An 11,954-nucleotide genomic window follows, 5' to 3' on the forward strand; every position below is an offset into this window, starting at 1 on the left:
TGTCAGAAATTGTATGGTGTTTGTGATTTCATCCTCTGTTGTTGTTGTTTTTTTCCTACCTTTTTATTTCCAGGTACACCAAATCCCACAGGGTGACAGACAAATGAGACCCCCCAAACCCAAGAGGAGGAAGATCTCCAGATAACAGAGACTACTCCACTAATGCGCAGTGTTTAATAAAGGAACATGCACAGATGTATCTGTATATAGGTATTGATATAGCCACTGTTATATCAATATTTAGACTATGGCAGATAGCTACCACCACCACAGGGTGCTAAAAGAAACAGTGATACAAAAGTTTTTTGATCAGGAAGGATAATGAATGCTGGAAAAACCAATCAAAATATTTGTGTGATGAGAGTGATAAATGGTCAAGAGATTACTGAGAAACTCCTTTTCTATAATACTAAATTGTGATTATAAGAAATAGTCCAAATGTTTCTGAAGAATTTTCAATGTTGTATATAGAAAATACAGAATTTCATGGTGATATCAGAAATGTAAATATTGTACAATATTGTCATGTACAAGCGTACCTAATGCACACTTTATCTTTTATTGTACAAAGAAATAGTGTACAAAATTCTTTGGTTTCTATGGAGTACACCTACCAGAGACTACCAGTGTAAAGTGATAAATAAAAATACAACCTAAATGCTTTTCTATGATAATGTAAAAGATGCTGTTTTTGTATTTAACAGCAGAGAAAAGGCATGATGATGTAATTTCTGAATTATGACATACACTGCACACCACTGAGTGTCCATTTATATTGTGTGTTTGGAATGAACCTTGCCTGGAAGCACTGGACTCAATTTCGGGTGTCTAGGAAATTGCAACCTTGCAGATTTCTAAAGGGAAGAGGGCTCACAGGTCTAAATTAAGAATTCAGAAACTGCAACCATTTGTTGCATATTTTTTTTACCTAAGTTTTAAAATAGAATAGGTTTTATAAAAAAAATCTTAGATGGAATATTTTACTCAGCCATTTCTGTAGTTAACGTTTGATAGCCACCTGTTGAAGCAGATAGCTTATACTGACTGCACCATCGCTGGTGCTCAGAATTGAGGGGTTTTTTGCAAATGATATCTGACAAGGTAAAACTTTCTATTTCCATACATGGAGGCAAAAGCCCCACTTTGCAACCATTATCAGAGGTAAGGTTGATTATAATTCTTTTTTTTTTTTTGTAGTGGCAAAAATAAATATGAATCATCAAAGCAAGTTTCATATCCATTCATCAGTATTACTTAACCCAGAAGTTAAGGTGGCTTACAAAATTATTAGCAATGGTAATTTTTTTATCAGTATTGTGTAACATATCAGATTTATTTTATTTAAAGAATTATTTATACCATTAACAGATTCTTATATATATTAATGTGGCTAAAATGTGCAGGTTAAATCTATTAACCAAATTATTTATATTATATTAAGTAAGAAAAAATGTGAAACAAATGTAGAGAGAAAATACTACATTACAAGTATACAAACCTAAAACTGTGAGCCATTGTAAAGTACAAGGTAATTAATAAGAAATGTAGCACAACATAATTTTCCGTCTTCTTCTCACAATTTTTGTGGTGGTGGTATTACCCTATCTTCTAGGCAGTTAAGCAAAGTTTAGGCTTCCAGCCTGACTTCAGTTGATGGATTGTGAAAAGAAGGGATCTATTATCCCTTTATTCTTGGAACCACCAGTCCCTGCCCCAAACCCTTAAACCCCTAGAGAGCACTGTCTTGTCCTCTAGCCTGGGGCTCAGGCAACAGTCTGCCACTCAGGCTGCTAGGAGGTTCTCCAATAGCAGGCTCAGCAGCTCAACCTGCCCACCACCTCACCTACTACTCCTCTCCCACCCACCACCCAAACTCCTCAGTCCTGTCATGTAGCAGAGTTCCAGTAACTCAGGAAAATGGAGACCAAGGTCATTCCTTGAGTTGGTTTCTTAGGGCCACAGCACAGAGCATGCCACCTGGGCTCGCTTTTGATAGCAACAGCTCTTAGTTATTCCCCTAGGTCTCCTTTGTCTCTCTGTCCCTCTGTTCCACTTTCAACCTACCCGCAAGCCTGACGGAATGCAACTGGCTACCCTGGGCTTCATGACCTCAAAGTAGGAACCCTTCCTTCAGGGGGTAGGTTCATTTTGTCTCTCTTATAATGGTAGGATTGCCTGCCCAGTTCCTTCATGCAGTCACAGGAAGTAATCTTTTGTGTAGTTTAGTTGACACATGTTTATAAGTTAAAAGTTGATGTGGCTAATATGTTTAAACCATTAATGTCTTTTTTTTTTTTTTTTTTTTTTTTGCGCCAACCTGTTTTTCTACTGTTTTTTCCTACACATTTTTGTTTGTTCACAGACAGACATACATGTGTGTTTGTAGGCTGGGTGTGTCTGTATGTGTGTCTGTGTTGACATGTAGATTTTTTAGCCTTTGCTTTTCTGTCTTCAGGCTGAGTTTGTGTTGACCAAGCCTTCTTTTTGGTATTTTGAGCTAATTCAGTTTGTGCTTCCCTCCCATTGTATACTTTACATCAGTAGACAATGTAAAGTATGTTTGTGCCCATGATTTCACTGGTTGCTCTGGCTTTGATATGGGTGCTAGGTGTAGTAGTTTCAGTCCACGTGGGTTTTTTTCCTCTCTCTTACAATTATATGGTTTTGTGTAAGCAGTTAATGTAAATATTGTTAGCATTACAGGTCATACAGTGCTGTAACATTTTTTAAAATGTTGCACCTACTTTACAATTAAAAAATTGGTCACTCACACTTCAATTTTGCCCATAGAGCCATTTCTTTCTCTTTGTATTGAAGCCAATTCATTTTTTTAAATGAAGGCTAGGCCTTCTATGTTACCAAAATTTTTATTCCCTAAAATAAACGTTTTTTAAGAAACAAATCCAAAAATGGAAACAGATGAAAAAATTTTTCTTCTTTAAAGAACATAATAGTTCCTGCTGGAAAAGGAAATCTAATTTTATTTTGTGTCCCTTAACAGTCTTAGGAAGCACAAGGAGAATAAACTAAACCTCTAAGAAGGTTTTAAAAATTATTTCAAATGAGTGGAAAATTAACTGAGCAGCTTTTGTGTGATTTGTCTTGTTTGTAGCATTAAATGCAAACCAGGGTTTTTATTTATTTAAAGGAACATTTTGGGCTTGTACTTTTTAGTACCATTATGAATGAAAACGCTTTAAGAACATTCATCCCTTGTGATATCATGGGCCACTTTTAGTCTTTTATTTGGACCCTGACTTTGAGTTTTTGCTATGTCTGTTTTTTAAGTAAACACAGCCTTCTTATTGGAACGTAACACTGCAGAATTGCAGGAGGAGAAGAGGGCAGTTATTTCACTTTCTGTAAGTTTTAGGAAGATTCTTATATCCTACGAGGTGACTCATTTTTCATTTTAGACCATGATAGCACATTGTTGTTAACTTTGGTAATCTTCCATGCAGTTTGCAGTGTTCCCTTGCAAGTCACAAGCATATATGCATTAAGATTTTGAAATCTAAGATGCTTAAGATGTTGGTGGCATTGCTCTTTCTGAAAAGAAAGCCAAAAGACTAGGCCTTGCTCAAAATTGGATATCTTGTTTACTTTGCCCATTTATGCCCAAATGGTGTAATGCAAGACTCAAGACTTTTCAATGTAGTATATCAAATGAGTTGTGCATTGATTCATTTGGGGGACATGAACAAAAATTATCAACCAGCCAGAAGTGTAATATTGAATTAGTTTATCTTTTTCTTTCATTCACTCTATCACATTTGCATTAGCCAAAGAGATAAGAACATTAGTAATTCATATGTGTAAACAACCCAGAAGTGAATATTAAATCAGTGAGCCAAAAAGCAATAAACAACTCAAGCATGGGAAATCCTGCTAACAGTGGGGAATCTGATATAAAAAAATATATAAAAAGCATTATCTTCAAATATGAAAGATTAATTTGTATCTACTGTAAATATGTATTACCAGCCTTATCTGCATTTATACACACTGTGTGTGTACCTCAGTGACCTTTTATAAACCGGAAAAATGGTTGATTTAATAATTTGTTATGTAAATACAAAGTTGTCTATAAATTGGAAAATTTGATGCCAGATGGCTTCATAATATACAAATGTGTTTTGTAACATCATGCCTTTATGGATTAAGTATAAATACACTGGATTGTCTATGTAGAAGTGTAGCAGTTTACATTTCACCTGCATTTCACATGGATATTTTTGTCCAAATGGTTATACTAATAGGAAAAGAAAATGACTTGAACATTTTCAATATGAAAAACAAATATGGTTTTGATTTTACCAAAATTCCTTTCCACACCCAAGAATCTGTTAAGTTCCATGCCAAATGTTTTGCATTATGAGATTTCCACAGGAGATTAATTGATCCATGACAGGGATCTACCTAGGAAAACTCTCCAGCTGAATTATTCTTTTTGAGAGACAAGCTACACATCTTTCATTCTAACAGTAGGCAGGGGAAGAGCCCAGCCTCTTATTGCTTTTTAACTTATTCTTGTCTTTGTTTCCACATGTCTTAGAAAGCACCACACAGATGAATGGGGTCTAGCTTTTGTGAGCAAAGGTGGCTACAGAATGTCGCCTCAACCTTGGGCTATTGACTTGGGCAACCTAGGCTTCCCAGCTTAGGTACTGTTGATGTTTTGGGCCAGGTCATTTTTTGTTCTGGAGGCTGGCCCATGCATTATTGGATATTTGTCAGCATCCATGGCCTCTACTCACTAGATGCCAGTAGAGCCTCCTCCTAAATTGTGACAATCAAAAATAACTCCAGACATTACTCCCAGGGTGAGAGGTGGAGGTGGGGTAGGGGAGGGAGGGCAAAATGAGATTTGAAAACCACTGCCTTGATGGAATCAGTTAGCTTATGTCTGTGTGAAATATGGGCATATTTGCATGCAGTAATCAACAGGAACCTGATTCCTAGAAGCAGCCAAAATTCATGCCAAATGAGTGCTTCTCAGTCCATAGATAAAGGAGTAAATACATTAATGTCAGATTTGCTTTGAACACCTTTGACACTTTCGATCCTAAGACTCAGGACGATCATGTTTTGAGGACGCTCAAATAGTAGTTTAGTAGAGATACCTAAATACTCATGGCTCAGAGTTTGCAAGAAAACTGATAGCTCTCTTTGGGTAATACAAGGAGCTTCAAGTAATGGAAGACTTCTAGATGATAGTGTAGCTGCCTCCATTAGGCCAAAATGAGGAACTGGGCTAAGGGGAGCATGTTATGTATATATTTTAACAGCTTTCTACAGCAGCCTACTTCAGGTGTCAGTTTTTGTGCAATCCTCTTATAAGTTCTGACAGAAGCAGTTCCGTAGAGCTTGGTGGTATTGTGGATACATTTATTCATTCAATACATTCTTTTTTTGTTTTGTTTTGTTTTGAGACGGAGTCTCGCTCTGTCACCCAGGCTGGAGTGCAGTGGCCGGATCTCAGCTCACTCCAAGCTCCGCCTCCCGGGTTTACGCCATTCTCCTGCCTCAGCCTCCCGAGTAGCTGGGACTACAGGCGCCCACCACCTCGCCCAGCTAGTTTTTCGTATTTTTTAGTAGAGACGGGGTTTCACCGTGTTAGCCAGGATGGTCTCGATCTCCTGACCTCGTGATCCGCCTGTCTCGGCCTCCCAAAGTGCTGGGCTTACAGGCTTGAGCCACCGCGCCGGGCTCATTCAATACATTCTTACTGAGTGCGTAGCCATGGGGATACAATGACAAATAAGACAAGCCCATTCTCTGCCCTTACAGAGCTAACGAAGGAGATGGCCCAACAAACATGTAAGTACAAGAAAGGATGATAAGGGATAGGGGAGCACATGGCAGGGCTGCTGACTTCGTTTAATAGGGATGGGGGCTTGAACAGGGATCAGAGAAAGAAGAATAGAAAACAGGCAAAGGAAGACTGTGTGGCCTCAGGGAGGGTGAAGGACAGTGTGTTTGAGGCAGAGAGAATGGCTCGTGGAAAGGCTTGAAGGTTAGATGAAGCAGGAGAGAAGAATGGCTGTAGAGTCGCAGAGGTCAAGGCAAGTCTTCTCAAGATTTTGCCCTTAACATGGCAGTAATGGGGAATTATTGTAGGTTTTTAAGGAGGGGGTGATAGGATCAGGTTTGTGTTTTGGAAATATTTATTCTGGCTGCAGTGTTAAGAATGGGCAATTGGAGAGAGGTAAGACTGAAAAGCACGCAATACATTTATCTCATTTTAGCACAGCATTGCAAAAAGCACATCCTTCCTCGACAACTAAAATAACAATTCAGACTCACCATAATTCTTCGTATTACATTTGCTAAGCAGTTTCCTTCTCAGTCTTGAGGTTATTGTAAATATGTGTGTGTGTGTGTGTGTATATATATATATATATGTAAATTCATGATAGTAGTCATGAAGAAATGTTCTCCAGTACACTGAAACTTACCGCCAACATTATTCCCTATTTCGTCTACACAAATGGGAAAGCCATAATGATCCTACTTTGATGATTAAAGGTCAGGAACATTTAAAATCCTAGGACATTTTGCTAACATGGTAGGAAGCAAGGCCCGCCAAGCAGAGCGCACAGGTAAGTGCAGGCCAGGTATGGGCTTTTGGTTTCTTACACGCCTCCCCCAGTATGCAGGAAGCTGCAGTGGAGAACTCAGGATGCCAGAGGTACCAGGTGAGCCCTGAGGATTATGAAAGCAAAGAAAATCAGGACCACAGGCGGTCAGCGCCCAAAACAGGGCCATCTGGCTACCAGGATCTCTGCCCCACAGCAGGGGAGACCACGGTGGCCTTTCATCATCCACTCCAGCCTGTGATTATGTACATGCTCTTCAGAGTATCCCCAGCCGCCCTTACTCACCTCCTACACTCAATAAACAGTGAACTTTAGGGTTTTTTAAGTTAATTATTTTTTAAAAAACAAACAGAGACAGTGCAATAACAGGCACCCAATCCTACGATCCTGAGGCCAGCCAATAGCCCCTTCCTCTAGCACAGGGCCCCGTGCACAGAAAATGAACCAACTGGGGGTAGCCCATTGGAACAGTTACAGACTGGGCCCTGAAGGGTCCCAGTCTGGATACATTCAAATCTAGACTGTGCCACTAACTAGTTGTTTGATTTGGGGCAAGTTACTTAACCTATCTGTACTTAGCTTTTGACAAAGAGGGGGTGATAACAGCACTTCCCTCGTGGGATTGATTAAAGATTGAATGAGATAATGTAGATTAGATAAAGTTCTTCATACCTGGCACATGCCAGGCACTCAGGGAACATGTATTATTAAACTGCAGTATGAAAGTTTTAGGTTAGCAAAGGGGAAAGGTGTTGTCAAAATAAAGAGGAGATCTGTCTAGAGTGACTGTATCTTCCTGGGACACTTTTTTTTTTTTTTTTTTTTTTTCCTTCTTGAGACAGGGTGGCACTCTGTCGCCCAGACTGGAGTGCAGTGGCGCAATATCAACTCACCACAACCTCTACCTCCCAGGCTCAAGCAATTCTCCTGCCTCAGCCTCCCAAGTAGCTGAGATTACAGGCGGGTGCCACCACGCCCAGCTAATTTTTTATTTTTACTAGAGACAGGGTTTCGCCATGTTGACCAGGCTGGTCTCAAACTCCAGACCTCACAGACCTCAAATGATCCACCCGCCTTGGCCTCCCAAAGTGCTGGGATTGCAGGCGTGAGCCACCATGCCTGGCCTTCCTGGGACACTTTTACAGGTAGGAGAGTGGTTTACTTGTCTAGGACAGTTCTGCTGAAAGGGAACAGCACTGTAGAAGCCTTTTCTGGTTCTCCCCTTAGAGCCCAAGTTTTCTGGATCTACTACTGAGAGTGTTTCCTAGATGAATTCCACTGTCCATGAGGCCACACACAGAAATGGATCAGGGCAGAGTCAGAATCGGTATAATTCAAGAACTTCTAACCTTCAGCCTGAGTGAAGCTGGAACCAGCTCTATAAATAAATAGCTCAGGACTCGAAAAGTATAAACAACCTAAAATCAGTCCAATCAAGGAATGCAGAGTTCAGTACAGGGGAAAGTATATTTTTAACCTGAGAGACTGAAATTTGGGGGCTTAGATCTTGCCACTGACTGGCTCTGTGATCTGTGATTCGCTACAAATCACTAAAAAGATCCTGGAGCCAGACTCCTAGAGTGTGGATCCAGTCATTTCAGGAGCTGTGTGACTTCAGGCAAATTCCCCTGCCTTAGTTTTACTAACCTAAAAAATTGGGATAATAGAACCTACCCCATAACATTATGTGAGGATTGCATAAATGAATACAGATGAAACACTTAGAAGGGTGTCCTCTATATAGTAAGTGCTATGTAAGTTAGGTTATTGTTACTATTACTACTTTTTTGTTTTGTTTTGTTTTGTTTTGTTTTGAGACGGAGTCTTGCTCTGTCACCCAGGCTGGAGTGCAGTGGTGCGATCTCAGCTCACTGCAAGCTCCACCTCCCGATTTCATGCCATTCTCCTGCCTCAGCCTCCCAAGTAGCTGGGACTACAAGCGCCCACCACCATGCCTGGCTAATTTTTTTGTATTTTGAGTAGAGACGGGGTTTCACCATGTTAGCCAGGATGGTCTCAATCTTCTGACCTCAGGATCTACCATGATCCACCCGCCTTGGCTTCCCAAAGTGCTGGCGTGAGCCAGCGCGCCCAGACTATCACTGTTAATATTAGAGGCTGAGCCTCACTCACGTCATGTATCTTAGAGAACCAGCGTTCCTTGTGGTGGTCACTTAAGAGGGTCCTGCTGTCCGCATTTAACCATGTAGCTCTCTTCTTTAATTTAAACATGGATAGTCTTGAGAGGAGTAAGATTTTGAACCAATCAAGAGTCAGGAAGTTCCCAGAAGATTTGGGAGTAAGACAGTGGGTGTAAGGGGGTGTTCATAACTATCTTAGGATTAGCTGTACTCAAAATACTACCATAAAAATGACAAGAGATAATACATGGAAGAATGCTTTTAAAAGGGGAGAAGAAAGAACTAATATACTAAGTGGTAATATTTTTAAGTGCTATTAAGGATGATTGTTTATTTCTTAATTGGAAGTTCGTGTCTAAATTCTGTACCTAGACTTTTCCAGACTGAAGACTTGGGCATATCTTGCTAAAAGAGGGGGGCAGAATGTATTCAGCACTGGTAGAAGGGGTAGGTTTAGCTGAGCCTCTGTGAGGGTTTTAGCAGAGCCTCTGTGGGGTTTCCTGTCCTTCCAGCTCCCACTGCAGAACACTGTGTATGAGGAACACAGCCAGAAGGACGGATGGCCCTGAGGCTTTGGTCCCTGAACTGTGGCCAGGTCGCCCCAGAACATAGCTGTCCCTGCCAAGTTAATCTTAAATACCTTTGGTGGTCAGGGAGATAACCTTAGGAAAAATCTCCTGTGACCTTTTACAGATTCTATCTCCCTTTTCCAATCAAATCAGGATTATTTAGAATCGGTGGATTCCTTTGAATTTCTAAATAAGCATGGAGGTCAGGAGCTTGTGATTGCAGGCTGATTCTCACTGTTCTGGTTTATTTGGCAAAATGGGAAGCAAACATTCACCAGAGCTGGGAGAAAAAAGCATGCAAGAATTGGAATGAAGAGATGCACTGGGCTGCTTCTGGACAAGCTGTCTGTCTAGGCAAGAGTCAGCAAAGGCAAGAAGAGACCGTTTCCTCCCCCATTTCTCTTGGTTTCCTGGCTCTTCCCAAATGTCCAGGGGATCCTGAAGGGGGTGAAGTGTCGGGGTGGTAGAGGAAGTGTGTGCCTTGTGCCTTCTAAGGCAACCATGTTGGCCGAAAGAATCAAGCCATGACAATGGCCATCATGAAGAGCCCGCAGCTTTCTGAGCAGAGAACACAGTGAAAGAGCTGTGTGGTTCCTGTCTCGGAGCATAGCTTTCCTTTCTCTAAGGCAATGGTCTCCAACCTTTTCATCAAGAATTCCTATCAGTAAAAATAAAATTGAGGACATATTATGTACATATATATATGTGCATATGTACTTTATGTGTGCTACTGAATGCATATATCATATGTGTTGTAAAACACACAAAACAGAAACTAGGAAACACTGAGATGAACTGATAGGTTTATATTTTCCTCTCTTGCCCCAATGGATTGCCTTGCATCGTGCCCAGGGTGTGTGAATTCAACTTTGGCAATCTTGGCCTGAGTGACAGAATATTGTCACTTTGGAACACTGAGAGGCTTAAATAAATCGAGTTAAGTGACTTATGAAAGAATAGGAGATCGAGACCATCGTGGCTAACACGGTGAAACCCCGTCTCTACTAAAAAATACAAAAAACTAGCCGGGCGAGGTGGTGGGCGCCTGTAGTCCCAGCTACTCGGGAGGCTGAGGCAGGAGAATGGCGTGAACCGGGGAGGCAGAGCTTGCAGTGAGCTGAGATCCGACCACTGCACTCCAGCCTGGGTGACAGAGTGAGACTCCATCTTAACAAAAAAAAAAAAAAAAGAATAGGAATACAGAAAGGTCCTAATAAGCTTCTCCAGTGAGCATAGGCAGTGAGGGAACCAAACCATCAAAAAGAGCTCTTCAAAGAATAACCCAGGTTTTCCTCTTCAGCTGCATATGATCAATTCTAATTAAATGGTAACAGAAAGAAGAATAGAAGGAAAGAATTCTTGAAAATCTGGTAACTAACATGGAAGCTATGCTTTATATTAGGTTATGTGAGTAACCTTGATCTCTCTACAAGCTCAAAGTTTCTACCCAAATATATTTATCTGTATTCGAGGCAGGATCACTGCCAGGCTCTGTCACCTGCTCAGGAGAGTCACCTACCCAGTATGCAGGGAGATAACCACAGGGCACACCAAAGCCATTGCAGAACTTCCCAAGCCTGGGTCAGGCCTCCTGACTCTGCACACGCACATGTACTCCCCCATTCCCAGCCTCCCAGCTTTCTTGACAAGTACCCAAGGAGGATGGTTCTTGGCAGCTCATTCATAAGGTCATGGTATTGTGGAGCAGGAGCTAACCTGTGTTCTATTTTCAGCTCTGTAGTTAGCTGTGTGAGCTTGGGCAAATGTCTCACCTTCTCTGAACCTGAGTTTTTACATCCGTTTAGGCCCTGATATTACCCTGCCTACCCCACAGTGTTATCACAAAGTTCACATGAACATACATATGAAGGTGCTTTGCAAACACTGTACAAGTGAAATCATAAGGTATCCTGACTCAGTGCTAAGGCCTTTTCAAGGCACAAGGACACATGTTCCCCAAGGATCCTATAGTTAGCTACCCTGAGGCATTTTCTCTTGAGGAGCCCAGCCCTGAGGGAAACTGGCTTATGGCAGATTTTTAATCTGAACCCAGAGCTCCGGAGGCTTTATAAGCCTAAAGACTAAACCAGGTGAACAACGAAAACATCCATAAAGCAATCTGGGTAAATTTTCATGCTTCCAGGTAATGCCTCGGTTTCTAAGGGGTCACATTTGTTTGTTCAGTCATTCAAGTATTTATAGATCATCTTAACTCTGAGATAAAGTGAAAAAAGAACTCATGTTCCAGTGGATGAGAAAGACATGGAAACAGTGATTGTAAGACACTGACAGGAGCCACAAGCCAGGTATACATTACAAAGGGCTTTGGAACACTGGAGGCTTAAATAAGGCATGGCCAGCAGGGGCTAAAGACACTCAAGAAAGAGGAAAAGAAGTGCAGAGATCAGGGGTGGGGCTGAGGGGTAAGGAGGGGTGGAGAACAGTATGATTTTCTGTGAACTGTAAGGGGTTTAATAACTCTTGAATGTAACATAAGGAAGAAGAGGGGTAGACAGTAAGCCTAGAAAGTCAGCAGAAGCCATGGTGGAAGTGGGGTGCTGGCAAGCCAGTAGAAAGTGGAAAAGGGCAGGTGCTCTGCCCTCAAACCCACCCCATTTTCCATAGGAGGATCAGGAAGAGATCTG

The 11,954-nt window shown here is 41.3% G+C and overlaps 1 protein-coding gene across 36 annotated transcripts in view; it reads left to right on the forward strand.

The window, feature by feature from the left end:
• The window catches only part of MBD5 (methyl-CpG binding domain protein 5), a 515,330-nt gene extending 511,140 nt beyond the window's left edge, over positions 1-4,190 (forward strand). For 27 of the 36 annotated variants that reach the window (XR_012421099.1, XR_012421098.1, XR_012421100.1 and 24 more), the window contains one exon: positions 74-681. Coding sequence is in view for 32 of the 36 variants with exons in the window: in XM_074009051.1 (XP_073865152.1) it covers positions 74-145 (72 nt within the window). In the remaining 4 variants the exon portion in view is untranslated. Of the gene's footprint in view, positions 1-73 lie in introns of all 36 variants that reach the window. The other 9 variants (XM_074009063.1, XM_074009064.1, XM_074009062.1 and 6 more) reach the window with 2 other exon arrangements.
• The last annotated feature ends 7,764 nt before the right edge of the window (positions 4,191-11,954 follow it).

The sequence above is a fragment of the Macaca fascicularis genome, chromosome 12 (assembly GCF_037993035.2).
Source record: "Macaca fascicularis isolate 582-1 chromosome 12, T2T-MFA8v1.1".
NCBI lineage: Eukaryota > Metazoa > Chordata > Mammalia > Primates > Cercopithecidae > Macaca > Macaca fascicularis.